Source organism: Egretta garzetta, unplaced genomic scaffold (assembly GCF_000687185.1).
Source record: "Egretta garzetta isolate BGI_Z169 unplaced genomic scaffold, ASM68718v1 scaffold62, whole genome shotgun sequence".
In the NCBI taxonomy this organism is placed as follows: Eukaryota; Metazoa; Chordata; class Aves; order Pelecaniformes; family Ardeidae; genus Egretta; species Egretta garzetta.
The window spans coordinates 1,245,258-1,267,797 of NW_009258947.1; the positions used below are offsets into that span (position 1 = coordinate 1,245,258).

Genomic DNA, 22,540 nt, shown 5'->3' on the forward strand with positions numbered 1-22,540 from the left:
GGTGGGAGAGAATGTTAATTTTATACTGAGGAAGCTGCAGTGTACACAGAATTAACAACATAGCCAAAGAAGTGTAAGAAGTTCAAATGTGTTTGTGGAAATAAACTACTAGCCTTTAGAATGAGAGAAATCAGAAGACAGTGTGGCAAAATGCTATTTTATGGGAAAGACTTCACTAAGCCTGCAGAGTTGATATTGAGACAGCTTTGAGAAATAATTCTGGGCAAATAATTGCCACAAAAAAGCCGCACCCTGTGCTAAAGCCCTCAAGAAGGGGGCTTTTGATTGCCCTTCATTGTGGATAAACCCTAGCAGCAATTTTAGGAGTTGAAGATCTCAGCACTGCTGGGTAACAACACTTTAGTTACATGCTTCTTAGTTGGATGATGAATCTGAATAAGGAAGTGTTAAGGTAACCTGTAACAGGTGTTTCAACCTCAGTACAGTAGATTTTATTAAAATTGAAAGTTAGTTTAAAACACAAAATAATGTAAAAACAGAATAAATAAAATCCAAAGTAGATGGCTTTTCCAAAGTGCAGAGTGCTTAACAAAATGGTAACTAAGTTGGCAATATTTGTAGAAGTATTTGAGACATTTAATACAAGATGAGTGCATGGATCATCCTTCATTTGGATGCTGTCGTTATTCCTCTTTCCATTCTCCCTCCCTTCTAATCATACTTACGCTTGAACAGAAAGGCTGAAATGCAGCTTGCCAAACATTAAGTAGACTCTTCGTTCAAAAAATACTATAATGTGCTTAGTTGAAAGCGATTGGGAATTCACCCCACCAAACTCAGGGGTACCACTGATTGATGTATCTAGTTTCACTGAAAATCTGGTCGTTATCTTAGTACATTGGAAAGGACAAATGTAAGGCTGGCCGTCAGCTGCCCTTTTCCTTTTCCATTGTCTTCAATTTGACCCTTCTTCTGTGCTAAGCCATAGGCAAGTGTTAGCTCCCTAGGGATCTGCCTAGTGAAACCTTGTACTTATCTGAGCTCCTAAGAAGCCTGGTGGTCGTGAGGACCACGTAGAGATCGTCATACACTAGTCTTTATTTCCTCACATGTGGAAAAGGTGGGATGAAAGAGAGCCTGTGCTTGTGCTCATCCATTTTGTTGGCTTTTCATCAGTGTGATAATTGGCACAAGTCTATACAGGCCAAGGAGCCATGGGCTATGGGTAGAAAAAGGAATTTTCATTCAAGAATATATCTTGAAGACCTAGTTCTATTTATCTAATCAAGTGTACTGAGTCACCAAGTCAAAAAAAGGAATGCTTAGGAAAGACTCCCGTAACTACTGACTTAATGGAAATTACTATAAAGTAAATTATTTGAGAAAAAGGAGCAACTTCTGTAATCTAGACTTTCTTTTTTAGTGAAGTGAAGCCTTCTGGTGATGCAAAATGTTAGGAGGGAGATTGGAATGAACTGACCTGAGTGACAAACATGCTACCAGACACAAACGGTATGCACCTTACAAATCGGGAGCAGTCCTCTGTAAGAGGACTAGGCTTCTACAGAGAAAATCTGGGAATGTAGTGAAAATATGCTATTTCATGAACATCAAAGGATAGTGGACTTTTTTCTGTTTAAAGATAACTGAATAAAGTAGCAGAAATTAAGGTCAGTCCAGAAAATTCAGTATTGCAGTCTACACTAGTGTGTAGTGACCAATAGTATTGTCAAGAAGTATTGGAATAAAACAAGCATCATGTACTACTTCCCTACAATGTTCTCCAACAGTTTGCTGCTTGAGGATTTTCTGAGCCAGAGGACACTGTGTTTGTCTTTAATTACTGATTTTTTTTTTCCTTTCATTAATTTTGTTGTTTGAATCTATGTAATTGTGCAGTTTGGAATAAAACTATACACTTTGAAGTTTTATCTGACAAGCAGGAAAATTTATCATTCAAAACAAATAGCAAACAGGTTCAAAATTTTAAAGCTCTAGTGAGCTGTGCAGAAGAAAGTACTTTTTCAGTGTTCTGTTACAGGTATTGGTGCCAATAAAATATGTGACAGTAGCAAACAATGTGACATGAGATAATTAGCTGTCCAAAAGACATTTAGTAAACTTTTTAAATAAAAAAGAGATGAAGAATCTTTGGAAGGAGTATACCTTCTTCAGCCAAAAACTTGCTTGAGTGACTCTTCTTGTTTATTCCAGTAAAGTACAGATAATGAGGGGGATGGATTGGACACTAATATTTGTAGATGAGCAAAATTTTTCTATTAATTACATTATAAAGATGGCCACTAGACATGTTAAAGCAAGCTAAAGGAATTAGGCTGTAATAGTAAACTATATTTATTAGTTCTCCATAAAGGGCGTTCCATAACTTTGTGAGAGGCAAGTTCCTACCTTCAGTAGTGAATTTGTACAGAAATAATTAATCAACTATTCCAGTCACCTGGCACTTTCTGATTGCACAGAAGACTACTTGAGCTAAAAGGTTCTGCCTTTGTGGAAAGCGCTCTAGTGTGTGTGTTGACTTGAGACTGGAAAACAACCCTGCAAAAGTCAATCTGTGAACAGAGGATGACTGTACACAGTATGATGCCTCATGTCATTGAAGTTACTCTCGCATACCTTACCATGACGGACTAAAGTAACTATAGCTTGATGTTCAGGAACTTGGGTATCATCTGAACAAAAATGTGTATGCATTGGGGGATGGTGGGGTATTTAGGATCACCAGATTTGTTTTATAATGTTTGTGCTGATGAAGGGCAATTTGATGTCTTGACATTGATCAACTGGAAAAGTACCTGTTTTTTCAGTACCATAGCTCAGGAGGACCCTCAAGGTGTGTATGTTCTACAATTAGTCACTGATAAAACACTTGCTACACTTCAATTTATGGAAGTTTTTTGAGGAGGCAAAACTCTTGCCTAGGATTTGCATGTGCACTGTCTTTAAAGATGCTTGTCTTGCTAGTTAATGAAGGGGAAAGTGTTAGTGCAACTGTATTGTGTAGAGATAAAGAAGAGTTGTATCTGTGTAGTGGGAATTGCCATAGTTTTCAGGTTGTAGTCTCAATCACACTTATATGTAATAAAAATGAGGAATAGCTAGAATGTGGTCATACATAGTAAGTAAAAACATACTTTAATACGAACTTTTTAAAGGAGCTAACAGACCTTCTTCAAGCCTTATTTTTGTTCGGATCATATCTACTGTAGAACCACAAAGTAAGTGTTTACTAAGAATAATGACTTCTGGAGAAGGTATGACACTGAACTCATCAGACCTTGGATTTGATCCATCATCAATCCTTCTCTTCCTGCACTTTTCTGTAAAGACCTCTTTTGGGGGATGAACTCTTTTCTTCCATTTGAAGAAGTGATAGCCAGGTGTTTCCAAGCTGGCAAGGAAAGGTGTTTTTCCTGTTTTAATATTTGTTTCTTTTTATATTGTCTCTGTTTCCCAATACTGGAGTCAATGAATAAATGTTTCAAGCAAATTGGCGGTAAATTAAGTTAATTTTCCCAAATTGAGTCTGTTTTGCTCACAGCAGTAGTTGGTAAGTGATCCTCCTGTCTTCAACCCATGGGTGCTCTCATTTCTGTTCTTCCCATTTTATTCTCCACCGCACCTTTGTCCTGCTGAGGGGGAAGTGAGTGGGCATCTTGCAGGGAGTTTGGCTGCTAGCCAGGGCCAACCCACCATAGAAACTAGACATGATTCAGCCTCTGCCCGGGGTTTAATTGCTCTTACCAGCAAGCAAAGGACCAAGATTATATGAAGACGTGGTCTGGCCATGTCTGTTCGAGGTGTGCCCAAGCATGCTTTGTGTTCAGGTGATCTGGAAGCCATGGTAGCATTATGTACCACCATTCTCAGCTGTAGGTAGGGAAGAGTTTAAAGGTGCTGAAAAATAGCCTTAAAACAAAATATGTTTGATGATGACAGACTGGGCAGTTGGCAATTTTACGTGGCTAAGGCAAGATAGAAGCTTTATACCCTCAGCTCCTTCTTAAAGGTCTGATACTTGCTTGTAGTAGGATAGCAAGAGGTAACATAGCTAGCCAAGCTACTGACATACTTGCAGGTGTAACCTTGGTAACAGCATAGTTTAGATGCACTTCCCTACTCAGTGCACAAGGTTGATTTACATGCAAAGGAGCTCTTCCTGTGGAGAATGTTGTGGAGAAGAACATGAATAGGTGACAACTCTATTCAAAATATTTATTCTGTATGCTTAGTTTGCCTTTAAGAGTAATGCTTGTTCTTTTTTTGGTTTTGTAAACATCCTTTAGATGTTTGGGGTTTTTTTCCCATAAAACAAAACTTCAGGAATGGTATTCATAACTTTTAACTAGTAGAAAGAAGAGCATTCTTTAGTATCTCCAGTATCTGATTATTTTCATTAGTTAACACACACACACACACACACCCCATTTTATAAGCTTAGCCGTTTGCTTTGCAGTAATGTTTATGATTTTGTAACTAATCCATCTCTCCTTAGCCCAATGACACTATGGCCCTAGTCTAGAAGAAGCCAGACCTAATGGTTTGAGACTGGGAGATTTGTTAATACACTGAGATTATACAGTTGTGTGCATACTTTCTTTTTATAACATGGTAACAGTTCAGTTTGACATAACTTGCACAGGATTAGCAAAGACTAATGCTTGGTTTATGGTTTGTAAACTACTTGAAGATGTATATGAGATGAAAAATTATGTAATTAGGGCACTCCCATTTAAACAGGTTGACTTAAAATTGTTTTGAGGCATTTACATAGTAAAAGTTGTTACTGTTCTTTGTAAGATAGGTGTTACAGATAGTCCCCCAAATTCTGTTATGTGTAACACTTTTGTCCTGGGAAGTTAATGTCCCGATATATCTTCCCCTTTTATGATTAAAGGGTTTGAGTTAGTCGGGACTGCTGCAAATGGAGTTTAATGTTCTTATGGTTGTCTTTGTTCTACAAAACCAAAATATTAAGGTGGAAAAAGGGGAAATTTGAAATTGTTCAGAAGGGAGTAACTCAAGAAACATCTATACATTTAAAACTGCCACCAATTAGCACTTCATCATCAGTCAACCTGGGTAGGGGAGAAAAAAAAAAATCAATGCAAGTACTGCCAGGTCAGTGATTTGGCATCATCTTCATAGAAAGGATCTGGTGAAGAATTATTCCAAATTAATTTTTAGTGGATCTTTTTCCAAATAGCATAATTGCTCTTCTTTTTATATTATTTGTTTCTTTTTCTTTATTACCCTTTAAAGTAAGCATCGTCCATATCAGTTTGAAACTTTCTGGCTTGTTCAAGAAAAAACAGTAACTCTCTAATGCGTTCTTAGAACATAATTATTACATCCTGATGATGAAAACAACTGTGATGTAGCTTTTCAGAAGTGCCTTGAATGTTCTGAAATGTACTTTGTCATAGATATCTAAGATGATCAGTCATGCTGAACTCTGAACTGTATCTGAGAAATGTCAGTGTATAGTTAAATTACTTGTTAGAAACATACATTCCTAACGAAGTATTTCAATGGGATACAACTGCATTTTAAATGTTTAGTTATTAGTCTAAACATAGCTGTAGCTTGGTAATAGATCATCTGGGATCTTCTAGCAAGTTTGTAGTGTAAGGAGGTTAATTGGGTCCACCTGCCAAAGATACCAACATAGCAAGACATAAGCTCCATTTGAGGATGACAACACTGGAAGAGCACTAAGCTAAAGGCCAGTCCTACACAACTGCTGGCATTACCACAGGCATCTGTCAGAAATGTGATGAATTAGGAAGATTTATGCCTTAGGTTTGGGTGGTACTGGGGAAACAGGCAAGCAAATCTCTTGAGGGTGGGGTGCAGTGCCCTGGAGATCACGTATCCATCTGGAAACAATGGAGTTCCCTGAGACCAGATAAAACAACAAAGATGGAGATTCCCTTTTTACAAGGAGTCACATGGAGAGGACAGGGGAAAATGGACACAAGTTGCTCTTGAGGAGATCCCAACTGGACACAATGAGAACAGTCAACCATTGGAATAATCTCCCCAGGGGAGTGGTTGACTCAGCCACATTGGACACTTTTAAGACTCAGCTGGACAGGGTGCTGGGCCACCTTGTCTAGACTGTGTTCTTACATAGAAAGGTTGGACCAGATGATCCTTGAGGTCCCTTCCAACCTGATATTCTATGATTCTATGTTTCTGTCTGTGTTTTAAAGGGGGCACATTGCCCCCAAGAAGGGAAGGCTAGTGCTGTGTTTGTGCTGGCTTATGGAGCTGGCTGAGTGTAAAAAGAACACATTGAACCATCTAAAATTACGTTGCAGAGACACCCTGAACATCCTGGCCTTCTGGAAAGGTTTTTGTCTCCCTGTGGTTGATCTCTATTGTTGTCACTACTGCGCAAAAAAATACAGTCTGCTATTTGGACTGGTTTCATGTAACTGGAGCAGAGAATGAATCTCTATCATTCCTACAGAGTTACTTGTCTGGTGAACCAGTGGGAAGTTTATGCTGCCACTCTCGCATGTATTTTTTTAATATCTTTTAAAGGGGAAAGAAATCCTACAAAACCAGTATACTGCCATCATCACAAATAGTTTCCTATGCGATGAAATAATCGGAAAGTTGTCCCTTGACACACACACCCACCCCCAACCCAACAAAAGAAGCAGAGAAAGGATGAGGAGATGAGCGCTCTTGGGCAAACCACTGCTGAGTGTGGCTTTCAAAATCCCTTTATCTTTACACCCTTCAGAACAGCATAGGCTATGTTTAAAAGGTCTGCAAATGGATAAACTGTAGATCTGTGATTCTTTTTCTGTTGCTTCTAATCAGCTTGTATCTCTCCATCCATCTTTTATGAAACAGTTCTTAAAGAAATAGCATCTGCTCATGCTGAGTGGGGAAAAACCTGTAGAGCATCTCTTAAAAATCGCTGTAAGAGGAAGCTTCTCCTGAAGTTGGGGCAGAAGAGTGCAGAAGAGTTGTCTGACGCAAGGAAAAAAACCAAGTGTTTCTGGTGGAAAGAGCTAACTTGCAGAGCATTTGTTTATTTGTAGCTGCTACACAATTTGGTGCAGTTTTGTTGGTCATAGGATAATTTCAGTGTTCCACACCTGGCTTTCTCTCACTTTCTTTTCCTCTATAAGGATTTTTGAGACCACTTACTATCATTGCTGTAGTTGGGAAAGCATTTGAGAAAATCTGTACTGAGATCAATAGCCAGATGCTTTGTTTTTTCTGTTTTGTAGGTAGTGACAATACAATTCTGTCTCCAAGGAGAATATACACAGTGAGTCTTCCTCCAGAGGGTTATGTTGCAGCTACTCCAGATGCTGTTAGCATTTCAGTTTCTGAAAACTCAGACAGTAGTGCTGACTCAACAGGTAAGTCTGTATGGTTGTTACTACCATTAATTTTTCCCAGGAGGAGCTTCTTAGCAACTCTTATCAACAAGATCCAAATTGCAACAATTAAGTATTTAAATTGTTGCTGCCAGTGGGTGTCACTGTTTTGCAACATAAGCAAAATGAGGATGTACATCCCTATGTGTTCATTTCCGTTGTGAAGAGTTTGAGGACAGGATTCAGCATTTGGTTACAGCCATACAGTGCCACTGATCTTACTGAAGTTACAGCAAGTGTAACTGAAGATAAAGTCTTCAGCTCCGCCCATTCAAGTGCCACGTATACATGTATATTCATATTATGCCTGCTTGCAGTCATATTATTTTTAAGAGTAAATGTTAGATAAAGGTGTTTTAATAAGTCCTACTCCTAATGTTCTGAAGAATTAGGCAAAGACTTAACGACCTTTCAAATTTACCTCTCCCAGTTCGAACAGATGTTCATCTGATTGGAGTTGATGGGGGGAGATACCAATCCTTTAGTGCTGAGAGGCTTTCTGATGAGAAACTGTGACCAGGTAACTTCAGAACCAATATTTAGCATTGTCAAAGGATATAAGAGAAGCAGCACAGGATCTGTAAAGAAGTGGGCTCTAACTTGACCTCAGTTAAAACCATGGTTTTCTGAATGCCATTGCCAGAATTAAATTGATTCTGTCTGTCTGTCTTAGAAAGAAGTCCTAAGCTTAGATAAGACAAATTAATTTAGTTTTTTCAGTTACTGTGTTCCTGTGGATGTACGTTTGTCCAAAATTGTGTATTGCTGTCATTTGATGCTAGGGGCCATCTACAGCGAAGAAAATATCCAGGTGAGCCTGCCGAAGTAAAACAATTGATCAGCAGTCTTTATTAAACTACTGTATCTATTTCAGCCTGGAGACTGCCTAAATGTAAGGAAAACCTGAGATATAACCTGCAGATACAGAAAGGCAAATGCTCCTTGCCTTTGAAAACAGTAGCCGCAAGGGTGAATTTTCAGCTTGGAAATTGGGTCTGCGCTCTATTCTGAGCTCCATTCAGGATCTGCATATAAGCAAAACTATCAAAGTAGCCCTGGAGACCGAAGCAAATTACAGCATGACTGGTGGCACATCAAGAATATTCTTTCTTGGTGTGAAATGGTTTAAAGACATTTTTTGGATTGGGAAGAAGTAACTTTTAACAGAGTAATTTAACAGTAGATCTTGACACTGTTGGGATTATGGGTGGGAAGGTATTCTGTTTATTCTTTGATGTGGCCTCCTTTCAGATATTAGAGGGATGCTCCCCTTCTTCTGTATTTTGCTAGTAAGACTAAATGAAATCTCGTAATACTTTGTAGGTAAATAGACCTATAACGTTCACTTTTTTTGTACAGGGACTGAATTGACTTCTAAATAAAATGTTAGAACTCACGCCTCTGAACACTACTGCAACTAAGATATATCCTTATTAAGGTATCAGCTCAGAACTTTTGTGGCAAATTTAGTCAGCTTCTGTTTAAAATCTTTGTGGTGCATATTAGGTGTTCATATATATTGCATAGCAGTCAAATTGCGTAGAACTTAGGATTGTGTTATATTGTCCCTTTTTAGGGTCATATAAATATTTGTCTGATTTTACAATGGATAGATTATTGAACAGTGGCCTTCCTTGCTCATTTTTTAGATTTAATCTTTTCCTCTAGTATTTCAGAACAAATGTACCTCAGCCATGACAGCAATAAGTAGTGTTCTGGTGTTGCTTAGTGACAGTATTGACTGTTTGGATGGTGACCTCTTTTAGCCGATCCCAGTCTTCAGTGTTTAGGAAGAGTAGGTTTTGGACTTCAGCCACTTTTTTAACAGTTAAGAAATGCATCTGGAATTTTGAAAGACTTGTTTTGGATCTGTTTGTTACTTGACTTGACAATTTACCATGGAATCAAGAAAAAATGAGTTTGAAGTGATCTTTGGAGGTTTTTAATCTCTGTTTTCTTTGCAAGGTAGGTTTGACTATAAATGTCATTCTTGCTAGGTATTTGTCTAATTTGTTCTTAAAAACATCCCTGTAGGGAGATTTTTTTCGTACATGCTCTTTTCTATTTGCTTTAGTGTTTCACTACCCTTTGATGCTAGATCTTTCTTGCTGCAGCTTGAGGCCTCTATTATTTGTTCTGTCTAAATATGGTTTGCAGAATTGGAGATCTGTGCTAGTCCTGCAAGGTTGAGGGACATAGTTAACTTACTCTTGTAATGTCTCTTAGTATTTAATTTAAGCGTATACATAAAATCTGTTGCAGGATGAAGGCTGTGATTTCAGGCAGTGCTCACAAAATACAAAAGGAACAATTTAGACAATCACACCATGGATTACTTAGTTTGCTCACCTAGATTTAGTCGCATATCCCTTATTTAGACTTTTTTTTTTTTAAAGGATAGAGGAAAGCTCCAATGAGAGCCTTTGACACTGAAGAAAAAAGAGGGAGCATGCATGTCTGTATGTATGAACATTCTGTGTATATAAAATAAATCTGTTTTGTTTAGAAGTGCTTCGGGTATTCCCAAAGAACCAGGTCCATAAAGTGGAAATGCAGATCTAGTGTTTGCATTGTTTTACTCCCAATACTATCTATATGAAATATCTTGAAGGGCAACAGGCATCTTCTGCTGTGTTTCCTAAAAAATGGAGTGTGTTGTATATATGCTGGGTAACAAAAGGCTGCCTTGCTGTGGACCTAGAAGTAAGGGAAACAAATTCTGTGGAAAATCAAACAAACAGAAACCTGACTGAGAAAATTTTGTTTATCAGACCTGTTTCATGAAAATAATCTGACCATATTTGGGGATTAAAATTTTTCAGTTGTAACTTAGTTTGATATCAGTGTGATTTGCTATGTCTTTTCAATGAATTAAGAAAACCAAATCCATCTCTATCTGAATTAATATAACAGGATTATCAAGAGGAATAGATACGCCATGGATGATATTCCATTGCATTAAATTAATCTGTGGTAGAATGAAATATTCAGTCACTAGAATATGAATTTAGACATCAGCTGTTTTTGAGAAGTTATTTAAAAGTTGAAGTTAATTACAATTATAAATTAAAATAATCTCTTGTCAGCTCTAAAATATGTTTGGGTTTGTCCATTATTATTATGCTTTAAACTAGTAGTTACATTATGGTTGATACTGTCAGAATGAAATGAATCTGGTCCAGACTAGCTTCTGAACAAGGAAAAAAAAAAAGTGAAGCAGGTCTGTGTGAATATTTCAGTATGCCTTTTTCCATCTGTCTCTGTATGTTATTTTTAGCACTTCAAAGAATTTTTCAAATACTTCTAAATACTTTTCTCTGTTGTGTCAAATATATTGTGACTAGTTATGCCCTTAACATTACACAGTCACCTTGTAATGCATGCATAAATGACTAATGGCACTGGGATTTAAAGTTTTCAGAAGCATCTTGTCTTCTATGTATAATTCTCTTATACATTTCCCAGAGGTGGGGGGAATAAAGCTGCTCTTTCAAGTCTGTTTTCTTCATGTAAGCGGGTGATTGATGAACCTGTAGTAATGAGAAGAAAAATCTAAGACTGCCTTCTTTCTCAAGAAAACAATGAAAACTACATTTATCCACCATTCTTAGACACCTAAGTCTAATTTATTATTCTAATTTTTGGGAACTCCCTTGTCTGTTTTGGAGGAATTGAGTCACTATGATGGTGTGATCACATCAGCCTTCTGTTGACTGACTTGAGTAACAGGAATTAGACAGGCAAGGGAGGAAATAATGCAGAGAATTTTTTTGAGGACTGTTTTGTTTGGTTTTTTAGTACATGTTAATGCATTGCTAACCTTCTTTTAGTAATAGACTTTATACTTTTGTCAAGGGCATTAAAAATATGTAATGTTCAAGCTACAGATAAGTTATCAACCATCAAATTCCGGTTGTAAACTCAGTATCTTCATAGCTGAAAGCTCTTAAATCATAGATCAAAATTAACTTCTTTTTATTATCTATTGAGAAATACTTCTTCAGGAGTAGTCACTTGGGAGATACGCCATCACATTTAAAATGGTGTTCTGTATGAAAAGAGAATCCAGGAAACTTTAATTATGTGTTCCTTAACTTACTAGGAAGTGGTAGCTTAGTTTTGATTTGTTTTGGGTTTTAGTTTCACAAGATAAAGTCAAATTGTGGAGTTTTTGCTTCTTATTTTCATATAGGTGAAACAATAAGAAATATTGTATCTTACATTAAAATATGAATGGTGAAAATGTAACCTTATTCCTTCTAAAAGATAAACTGATTTTATTTCTCCAGCAATGCTGCTTCTTGGATATTCTAATTTAAGCTACAAAAGTAGAATATAACATACAAAATTATTTTATTTGTGCACAAAACAGTGTGATGGATTATAATTTCTCCCTGAAGTGCTTTAATATTAAATCCATATTTTTATATAGAGTCCCAAAGTGGTATTTGGTGTTTCTTAGACTCATGGCAGAGGAAATTCCTGACCCAGAAGCTGTGGAAAATAAAAAGACTCTGCACATGTAAGTTCAGGAATATGCAATAGTTGAGGGCACCTGGAAGAACAGATAAAGAGAATTCAAAGAAAAGTGTTCTTTGGGTATTTTTGTATTTTTATTATTTCATAACACATTCTTTTTGTTCTTGTCAAATCTCACTCATTTTTTCCTTCCTATTTTTGAACCGCAATACAGTATTCATCTGACAATATCCTGTTGTTACTATCTTGATAACAACCTACCCAGTTTTGGTGAAACACTTTAGATAGACAAAGGGAGCAAGGCCTAACCGTGCTTTATCCTGCCTCCTAACAGGTACGTTGTGAGGCAGTTTTAGCTAGGAGGAAGAGTCCACTCTGGATGCTCCATTCCCACGCTGAGAAGAAGTCAAGTTAGGGGAGTGGAAGCAAGCAACCCATTTTTTTATTTTTTTTTTCCTACCTTTTGGCAGCTGGCAAATCTGGAATACTGTGGAAGGTGGTACTTCTGTGGGACACTTCCTCTCCAAGTTAAATTTGCTTGTTGGCCTGAGGCAGCACAGTTATACATGATGGATGGATGCAAGTTAGTTGTTAATGTAGCTGGCCTTTGGACTTCTGCCTTTTTTACTTGTTTCTGTCAGAAAGGGCAATACTGAAAAGAATAGCTACTGCTGCAGCAAGAGGTTCAAGCTGAGGGAATGAATTTGGAGATCTCTCTCATTTACATACAAGTAGATAAAGTTATTCAATTGAGCTGCATCCCAGGAAACTGTTAACTGTGTCAGTGAAGGATAGTGGTATTGGGGAGGGGACCTTAGCAGACCTCTGAAACTACTGCATTTCTTGAGTTTGCTTCTGCTGGCAAAAATGTTTGGAGTTACTGATCAGCAAAAGATAAATTTGGTAAAGGCATAATCAGGTAGTCTCTTACCCGTCTGTAGTGTTTTAATGCTGTCTTAATGTTTTAAGGCAAGCCATTTTAGGAAGACTTAATGCTTAAGCCTGTGTTTGTTGTTAAGGAGATGCTGGTATGAATCATGTGTTGACTACTTACGTTCTTGGCAGGTGGCTGGGAATGTGATACATTACAGAACTGATATATTGCTCCCTTGGTGTGCTGAGTATGTTTTAAGCAGCTAAGGCCGGCAGCAAACCTTTTTCACTGGTAGGTAGTGCTGGTTACGTAACTCGAGCATTATGAATATTTTTGTAGCCTTCAAACCAGAGTGATCATTAGACCATGTGATGTAGTATTCTGTACGTGTTACAGAGGTCCTACCCCATATTGAGCTCAGCAGTTTGTGTTTGCGAAAAAAGAAAAAATACCATGCATATTTCAAACATGTCACAGAGGCTCCACTACTTTCTGGTAATTTGTTCTAATAGTTAACTGGTCTCACTCTATTTAAAAAAAAAAAAAAAAAAAAAGGTTTTTTCCTGGGGGGGGGGTTTTGTTGTTTTTTTTTTTTTCCACCCAAAATCAGGAAATACAGGGTAGTATCTCCAGCTCTGTCACCAAATATAACTTCAGGCAAATTACCAAACACTTTGCAGATTCATCTTGCTGTCCTTATCTGGCAGATAATAGTGATCTGTATTTGTACTACAACAGCATCATCATCCTCTTCCCCACAAGCTCAGGTTTTCTATTCTATGAGTCAGACACAGCTGACAAGCATAGAGATGTTTACCTACCCATTTCAGTAAGAATTTTAAGTTTAAGCACCAGCACTTATGATTTGGGGGGGTGGAGGTGTTAGCTTGTGAGATGGAAGATCATGAACATGCCGTATTTACTGCTTGTTTGCAAAGATACCTCTTGGACACAGAGCAAGAATATCTTTCCAAGAAGTTACCTAAGCTGGGGGTCTTCAGTATTCTCTAAGTAGTTACTGCTCCAAGCGAAATGCAGTCGAGTGAGTGACACACTGCTTTTCTCCTAGATGACAGCAAACAAAAAGTGCAGGAAAAAATTATCCTGCTGTCCTCAAAATGAGTAAAGAGCCTTTATTAAGCAGTGTTTTCTTCCCACAAAGAAGCACAGTAATCAAGTCACCATCAATCTTTTTTGATTAGATAAACAGATTCACTTGTGTATTGCTCCAAGATATTTACTTCAATCCTCAAGTCACTTTTGTAGCTCTTTTTTGTATCTCCCTTTTCACAGCATCCTTTTCAGAATATAAACTTCAGTACTGCATGTAGTATTTGTGGTTTCAACAAGGCCATGTGTTGAAATAAAATAGTCTTTGTATTTCTACTCACTACTCTGTTTTGTTCTGTTGGTTTCTTTTTAACATGTCAAAAAAGCACATAAACGTTTTTCTGCCACAGTATTCCACTAAGAAATCCTGTTACTTGATACACTGATACCTTGGCTATTGCCAAAAGTCAGTCACGTGGAAAATATTTTCTGATAAACAGCTGCATTTGACCATGTTTAAAATTTGTGATGTTTAGGGTCTCGGTTTTTTGTTTGTTTGGTATTGGGGCTTTTGGGGGGTTGGGTTTTGTGGGTTTTGGTTTTGTTTTTAGAATTAGGTTACAGAGTAGTGCTTATGTATAACTTCCCTGGTTTTTTTTATATCAATGTTAATCACTGATGAGAAACACAAGTAGCTGCAAGTTTCCTGCCAGTCCCTGCAGAACTGGGCTTTTTTTAAAATTGACAGTTGGGGATTTTTTGTTGGGTGTTATGTTTTGTTTTTGTTTTTGTTTTTTTTAAGTCGTATCAAACAATATCTCAAAATCTGAGTGCCATGAGTTCATAAGCTGTATGTGTTGCAAGAAAAGGGTATCCAAAGCTGTAAGTATTTTATTTTCCCTGTATATTAATACAGCACATGTACAATTGCTTTTCAGAATCTGGTATCTGAGAAGAAAGAACTATGGAGGGAAAAAAAAAACAAACTGTGAATCAGGTTGTCTTTTTCCATCAGCTGCTCCTAGATTGACTGTCCCGAGTCCTGTGGCAACTTGAGGGAATGGTAGTGATTTGGGGGTAAAGAGTCTGCATTTGCAAACAAAAAGTAATAAAATTCTTTCCATCCAGTTTTATTTCATTAATAGGTTTGTTGTTTAATTTTTTTTTTTAAAGACTGCTTAGGACTCCGTTAAGTATGTCCAAATAATGAGATGCTAAAGTATAGCTCTTGATTTAGTATTACAGTCAGTGTTTTGCAACACAGATGCAGCAAATCATATTTCAAATGATAGCATTAAGTGACTATTATTGATATGCAGATGTCCAGATTTCTCTTACAACTTGCTGAACAAAAAGAGAGGTATTTCCTGTCCCGTGTTCAGCTATTTCTAAAACTATTGCTGTAAGGTTTGTTTCTCTCTCCTCTTTTTCTCAGACTTGTTAGCATGGGTCGTTCCTCTTCTAGAAAGGATGGTATGGACTTGCAGGTTGAAAACTTACTTGTAGAACTTTTTACTTTAAACATTGGTTTTCAATAATTGAACAAGGAAGAAGCAGTGATTATATGGTGGTTCTGGCTCTTCTGTATTTCTAATGGTCAGGCTAAGCCTTTTTAAATTTCTGTTAATGAATTCCCCTAGTTAATTTTCAATGTTCTGGTTTTAATTCTCTGCCAGTTTGGATGTCACTGCTTATTACTGAAACCATATCTTTGTGCATGATAAAATTATAGGTGATAGCATTCTGTAATTTAGCTCTGTCCTTGCAGAAATTAATGTACGACTCCCAGCCTGTGAATGGCAGGTTTTCCTGAGCTCCCAACAGCTTCAGGCATTCTCATGTGTATGTCCTCCTCAGAAAGCAAGGTGTAGCAGCAATGACACCTCTGTTAAAGTTGTTAATATAAGCCTTTCCATAATGTTGCTGGTGTTTATAGATTAATCAATAACTTGGAAGGGGAGATGTCTGTGAGGTTAAGCAGCTTTCTCCTCTACAGCTAGTTTTGTCTTCAGCTTAAGCATACTTGACATTTTGGAACCAGTTATAGCAAAAGATGCCACAAACAAGTAGGGATGTTGGGCAGCTATAGCTGAAGAATTCTGTACTTCAGATGTTTTCTCCTTGAATATCCTTTCTGTGGACCTTGTGTTTGTTGATAGATGCAATGATATTCCCAATAGATAAAATCACCGCAGGTTTCTGAAATTGAATAAGATTAAGCATTTTTATTTTCAGATAAAGTATTTAATCATTTGTTATCTCAAGCTTAATTTAAAAAAAAAAATCTAGATCAGTAGTGCTCATATTTACACTGACACTGTTATCAGTTGGCTTACATCACTGGAATTAAACTGCAAGGTTAAGAAAGACCTAAATCAACTTCTCTAATATTGCTTTGGAAAATTCTTAAATCCTCTTCTATCTGAACAGGAGAAGGTTTCCTTTTTAAAGTGACACCTGATTTAAGAGTTGTCCAGAATTCTAGTCATGTCTTTAGCTTTTATCATATTGACTTTCAAGGAATTAAATGTATGCTTAAAAGCAGATGCTTGCTGAGGTACCATGCCACAAAAGGTGGCTGACTAGTGTGATCACTTCTTTTTGGAAATCTTTCTTTAGTATACTACATGAGATACAGGTTATAAACATTTGAGGTAGGTGTAGCTTGGGCAGTCACTTACAGAAAACCTCTCCAGGTTACCAGTATCCTGCAGCAGTATTCTAAGCAATTGCAGTGATCTGTCAAGCAGCCAGCTAGAATGGAGTAATCGCCTCTCCTGATCTCACAACAAATGAGTCTGAACCTCCTGAAGGTGAGCGTGAAATTCTCCAAGACATTCACTGCTGCGCACTGAGGGTTTTTAAACACAGGATTGGGCTATCAATTTAAACTGTAAGTATGAATCACTACTTTAGGTTTATATACAATGTAGAAACCAGTCATTTCTAACTACCACTGTCTGTAACTATTTACATCTTCTGAATGTCAGTATATCCACAAGCATATGGGACTATTACAGAACTCGTGCATCATACAGATTAGGAGTTGTTTAATATCACTGAAGTCTTCAGCAGTTCTTGTGTGATAGTTTCTAACATTAAGACATTGGTAGACACACCAAACCAACAAAAACCAAACAAACAAAAAGCCAAAAAACCTCTGTAAAATGTCTTTGGAAGTAGAATGGCAAAGAATTCTGCCCCAGGTTTTTAGTCCAAATTTGTCTGTGGTGTTAGGAAAGACTGTAAATGCTGAAAATATATTAAGGAAAAAATAAAGTTTATAGTAATGTGATACACTGCTAATGCTTTACTTTAGCCATGGCTGCATGTTAATGGTTTGTTAAAGATCTTTGGTTTATATTTCTATAATGGTAAATAAGTATACTTATAAGTATTAGTTAACTTTCTGCATGCTTTTGAGAAAGCCTTGAATACTGGAATAACAAAAATGTACCTTTGAAGTGAGATCTCATTCCTGTGTGTTTCCGTAGTGCAGAAACAATGTACTCCTAATCCTGGTTTGTGCCTTTACATTTTAACAAAGTAAAGAGAAGGCTTGGTTGGAACCCAGAGGCAGTTGTGTGCTTAACCAGAGTAAGAACTCGCCAACAAGTGCATTTTTAATGAGGCGTATTTACTCTGGCCGTTACCTTCACTTTCTGTGGCGGTTCTTGTCCTTCATCTTTTCTTTGTTTCTTATTCCTCCATGATACCATCAGTGTCTCAAACTGAATCTCCGCTTGTTTACATGTCTGTAAGTCTGAAAGTAATTTGATTTAAGTAGGTTCCGCTAGTCAGGTGGCAGTATGTGAAGCAGGAGGAGAGGGAATTAGGGCCTTTATCTCTGTAGCATTTTCTTTCTTGCTTTTTATTTTATTTTCAATTACAGCAATGATAAACATCTTGGTTGAGCATCCCCTCCTCTAATAGATGAGCCTCACGGAATGAAGAGGCACTGCGGCCTTCTATTTTCTCTTCTTTCCTGACTTCCCTGACTGCATCCCTTTAGCTTCCCGTATCATTTTTCTATTCTTGCCCCCCACCTGCTGAGTCACTTCTCCCCGCTCAGCTGGAGCCTGCTCCCCTTCCTCCCTCCTTGCAGCTGTGTTGCAGGCTTCCCGTCGTCATAGTGACAGCAGGCAACCCATCGGAGAGGAGGAGATGGAGAACGGCACCAGCAGCCGCCTCGGATCCCCGCAAAAAGCCAGCGCTGTTATAATTGCTGCCTCGCTTGAGCAGACATCCGACGCTGCTTCGCTACTTTCACCTCCTTATTTCATAACGAAAACATAATCAAGACTTAAGCTTTTGTGCTTAAATCATCATGGAGCAGCAGGGTGAAGTCAATGGGGTGCTGGATTAAGAGGAAAGGCATGTCGGTAAACTTACAGCATGGTCTCTGGCTGCTCAAGTGTTTCATCATGCTCTATCTCAGTTCATCACCTGTAAAAGCAGGAGATTTGATTGTTTTGTAGATCTTGGCGAGGTTTCTGATGACTGTATTGGTTGTATAGTTGGTTGCATCTGAAATTATAACCCCTGCTGCTCTGCTGTTGCCTATGAACCTGTTAGTATTGAACCAAAGCAGCATGTTGCTGCCCTACATGTCAGGACCCAAATATCCACTGGCAGACAACACACTTGTGAACACTAAGCATGAGAATGTGACCCTGGCTCATTCTCTCACTGTTAGGGTTCACATTGCTCTTCCTCTCTAATGAGACTTGTTTTGACGCAGTATTTTCAATTCTCACATTCAAAAAAAAAAAAAAAGGGGAGCAGGGGAAGAGGAAAGTTGTTTGAATGCAGAATTTCTATTGTTACATATTACCCTGCTGTGTAAATACTCTGGCCACTGTAAAAACAGAGTGGAAGGCTCTAACGTGAAGGGGCTTACAATCAGTATGGCTGAGTGGATAAGGCAAATGAAGACAGCAGAAAAAAGAACATGTGAGTAGTAGTAGCCATACCTTTTTTTTTTTTTCTTAAACAGTTTTGTGTTTTGTATAACATTCAGGAAACACTGTTATCACATGTTGGAAGTCAGAATCGGGCCTACCCAATGATTTCACTTTATTGTTATTTTCTTATAGCAGCTGTTTTAACTTATGGTAGTTTGTAGGCTTACAGCCACATGTTGATACAGCTTCCAGTAGACTGTCTCCATTCAGTCTCCACTTGGGAAATGTCTTACTCTCAAACACTTTGCTTTTGGCTACTGCCCTCTACAAAATTTACAGGTAGGAGTCTTTTAAAGTACTGCACGATCCTGTGTACAACTGTAACCTGTGCCGAGGAAGGTTTGAAAATCATCCTCCATCCATCTCCCTTTCGCAATACTTTTGTTAAATAATTTTGTTTGTTGTTTCATGCTATCTTCCTTTCATTTTATCCCTGCAAGTAGAAAGTGGTTCATAATTGGCATCCCTGTTAGTAATTTGAACTCCATCAGAACCTTCTGTATAGTAGACCCATGGAGAGAAAGGAAATCCCTTATTTCGCTGTAGAATCATGATTGCTCACCTTTACAGGATTTGCATGGTGCATGCCATGCAGCAGCCTCACTCACCCTCTCTCTTTCCAGTGATCTGTGGAGGGCTGAAAAAATGGAAGTTATGTTGATATAGCAAAAGACAGAAATAGCAGCACACACAAATTTATTGCTGTAATCTAGCCAAAATGCACTACAAGCAATCTAAGTGCATTCCAAGGATCCCCAGTTGCTTTGAACAGCATGTTCTGGCTGACCAAATCTACTGCAGTTTTTCTTATTGCTGCCATAATTGTGTATTCCTTTGCTGCATCCACATGGCATTCATTTCATTTCCTGGCTGCTTTGGCACTACACAACTGCATGAGTAGGCATTCAGGCAAATATGCAGTCTCTCCTGCTAAAGAGCAGATCACTCCAACAGCTGCTGCTCTGGTTCACAGTAACAGGTGATTTGTATCCAGGGGATGGTGCTCCACCTCACAAACTTCTCTGTGTGAAATCTGAGTGTTCTGAGACTCTCAGCTGGTATAACCAGCACAGCTGTACTGCCATGAATGAATTTGTTCCATTACAGTAGCTGAGCACCCACCTCTGCATGGTTGTAGTGAGGAATGTGACCTTCGCTGACCTGTGGGCCACTGCCAACATCTGATGCTTTCCTCCTTTTCTCGATGCAGAAATTTTAAACAACAGTCCTGAGCCTCCAGTCTTTGCCTAGCTGGTTTAATGACAGGTGAAGTTCTGTGTGAATTTGTACCTGTTCTGCCTGCTGCTGTACTTCGCCATAAGAATTGAGTTACCTTACTTTCTCAGAGCTATTTATTTCTGGGTGGGTTGATGATATTTGGCAAGGACTTCCACATATCTCACCCTACAAACTATCTCTCTGTGTCTTGCTGCTGAGGAAGTAGGAGAGAACTCTGAACCAGTTTTACAGAACTATTTTTGCTTCATTAGGCTGATGATACCAATTTTTCACCCATTTAATAAGTGCTAATGAAAGGTTTCTTAAATTCCTTTTTTTAGGGGATTATTTAAAAACTGAATTCATAAATGTTAGGAATATTGAGAGAATGCAACATAAGCCTAATTCATTAATAAGTCCAAGTTCAAGGTGTGTAGAACAGGATGAAAAAAATGCCACGTGACCTAAAGTCCTGACTGCTAGAAACAGATTCTCCGCATTCAAATGTGTTTAATATGTTAGTCTCAGTGGGGGATGTTGTGGTGGGATTTTTGGAACCAGGACCAAAGTGTGGAGTGTAACACTGAACTGGATATCGGCATCCTTGCACAGCTAGCCACAAAACCAGGTTTGTTTTGTTGCTTTGCTTTTCACTGGCAAATAGAAATTGAACCGTCACAACACCAGATATAATACTAGATAAAAACTTTGTTTTAGTAGCTTGAATGGATGCTTTCAAGGCGCAGCTGGACAGGGTGCTGGGCCATCTTGTTCAGACTGTGCTCATGCCTAGAAAGGTTGGACCAGATGATCCTTGAGTTCCCTTCCAACCTGGTACCCTATGAGTCTATGAATAATAGACCAACTAGATGCAAAAATCTTAAGTATAATGGAACTGTAACAGTTGCAACACCTTGAAGAGAACCTAACAATCATTTAATAAAAAAGATGCGTCCTTAACACACAAGGACCTTAATTTCTTTCATGCTTCTGTCTTAAATCCAGCTTGGGTACTTTCTCAGCTGGATGGCTTAGATTTGCAGTGTGTTCACAGGCCATTCCATTCTCTTTACATTTTTAGTATGCACTCAACTCCATTAGTATGTCAGCATTTCTTGAGTATTTACAAATGGAAACATCTTTGCTCAGTCTAGACAAATAAATAGCTCTATCTAATTTTTTGGTCATTGCCTTTGTAAAGACGAGGAGTTAGAAGCTACTACTCTTTATTGCGTGTGTGGGTTTGGGGGGTGTTTTTACACAATGCTTTGTTAGCCAGATTATAAAACAAACTGTAAGATATGTTTTCCAAAAATGACAAAGACATGCAGCTGTTTGGCTGATAGGAAAATTATTTGCTGTGAAATGTCATGAAACTGACTATCTTTAAATACAGGGATTATATTTAAAAATTATCTGAGGGTTGGATCACCTCCCCAATGAGGACAGTCTGGGAGAGTTGGGGTTGTTCAGCCTGGAGAAGAGAAGGCTGCGGGGAGACCTGATTGTGGCCTTTCAGTACTTAAAGGGAGCCTGTAGGAAAGATGGGGACAAACTTTTTAGCAGGGCCTATTGTGACAGGACAAGGAGAAATGGTTTTAAACTACAAGAGGGTAGATTTAGACTGGATATAAGCAAGAAACTTTTTATGGTGAGGGTGGCGAAACATTAGAAGAGGTTGTCCAGAGAGGTGGTTGATGCCCCATCCCTGGAAACATTCAAGGCCAGGTTGGACAGGGCTCTGAGCAACCTGATCTAGTTGAAGATGTCCTTGCCTATTGCAGGGGGGTTTCAACTAGATGACCTCTAAGGGTCCCTTCCAACCCACACCATTCTATGATTCTGTGATTTTATATCTGTAGTTACTCAGCTAGCATCCTAGAGGAAGTAGCAAATAAAGTTAAAAAAGTCTCAAGTAGTTCTTAGTGCTCAAGTGTAGCACCTATTCTTTTCCAGCCTTCATTCAAAATACGAAAAAGCCTTCATTATTTTATATTTAAATAACAAATTTAGGTTAGTTTTCCATTAACTTTGAAGTCTATTATTTGTCTGTTTTCAATCTTAGCTATTCCCTTGTGTCTTTCTGTCTCTGTCCGTCATCTATACTGGTGCTGACACAGCAATCTCAAACATCTTTGGGTGCTGTTTTTATAAACAATTGTATTAGGTTTAAAGGCAAGATAGCTGAATTAAGTACGCGCCTTTACTAAGGGTCATTCCCCAGAGAACTTGACTTTACTGAATGCTCAGATCAATGCACTTTTCATATCACAAGATATGTAAAATAGTAAAGATTCTGCTGTGGAAGCCCAAGTGTATAAAGACATTAGCAAAAATATGCATATAGGTGTGTGGTTGAAATTGAGACAGTGTTGATAGATCAGCACAGAGAGGCAGCAACTGCTGCAGGCTCCAGGGCTGGTCTGCAGGTCTCTAACACTTCATACCCTGAACTGCTACAATAGAACAGATTTGTGCAAGGACCTGGTTTTATTCCACCTCTTCACTGAACCACATGAGAATACCCTACTAAACTGCTCATATAATTATAAGGGTGAGGCATCTAGTGA

At 38.2% G+C, this 22,540-nt stretch overlaps 1 protein-coding gene across 1 annotated transcript in view; it reads left to right on the plus strand.

Annotated features, from left to right (window-relative positions):
- The window catches only part of ERICH1 (glutamate rich 1), a 60,150-nt gene that overhangs the window by 11,620 nt on the left and 25,990 nt on the right, over positions 1-22,540 (plus strand). The window contains exon 3 of the mRNA XM_009634246.2: positions 7,233-7,367. Coding sequence (XP_009632541.1) covers positions 7,233-7,367 — 135 coding nt within the window. The remainder of the gene's footprint in view (positions 1-7,232; positions 7,368-22,540) is intronic.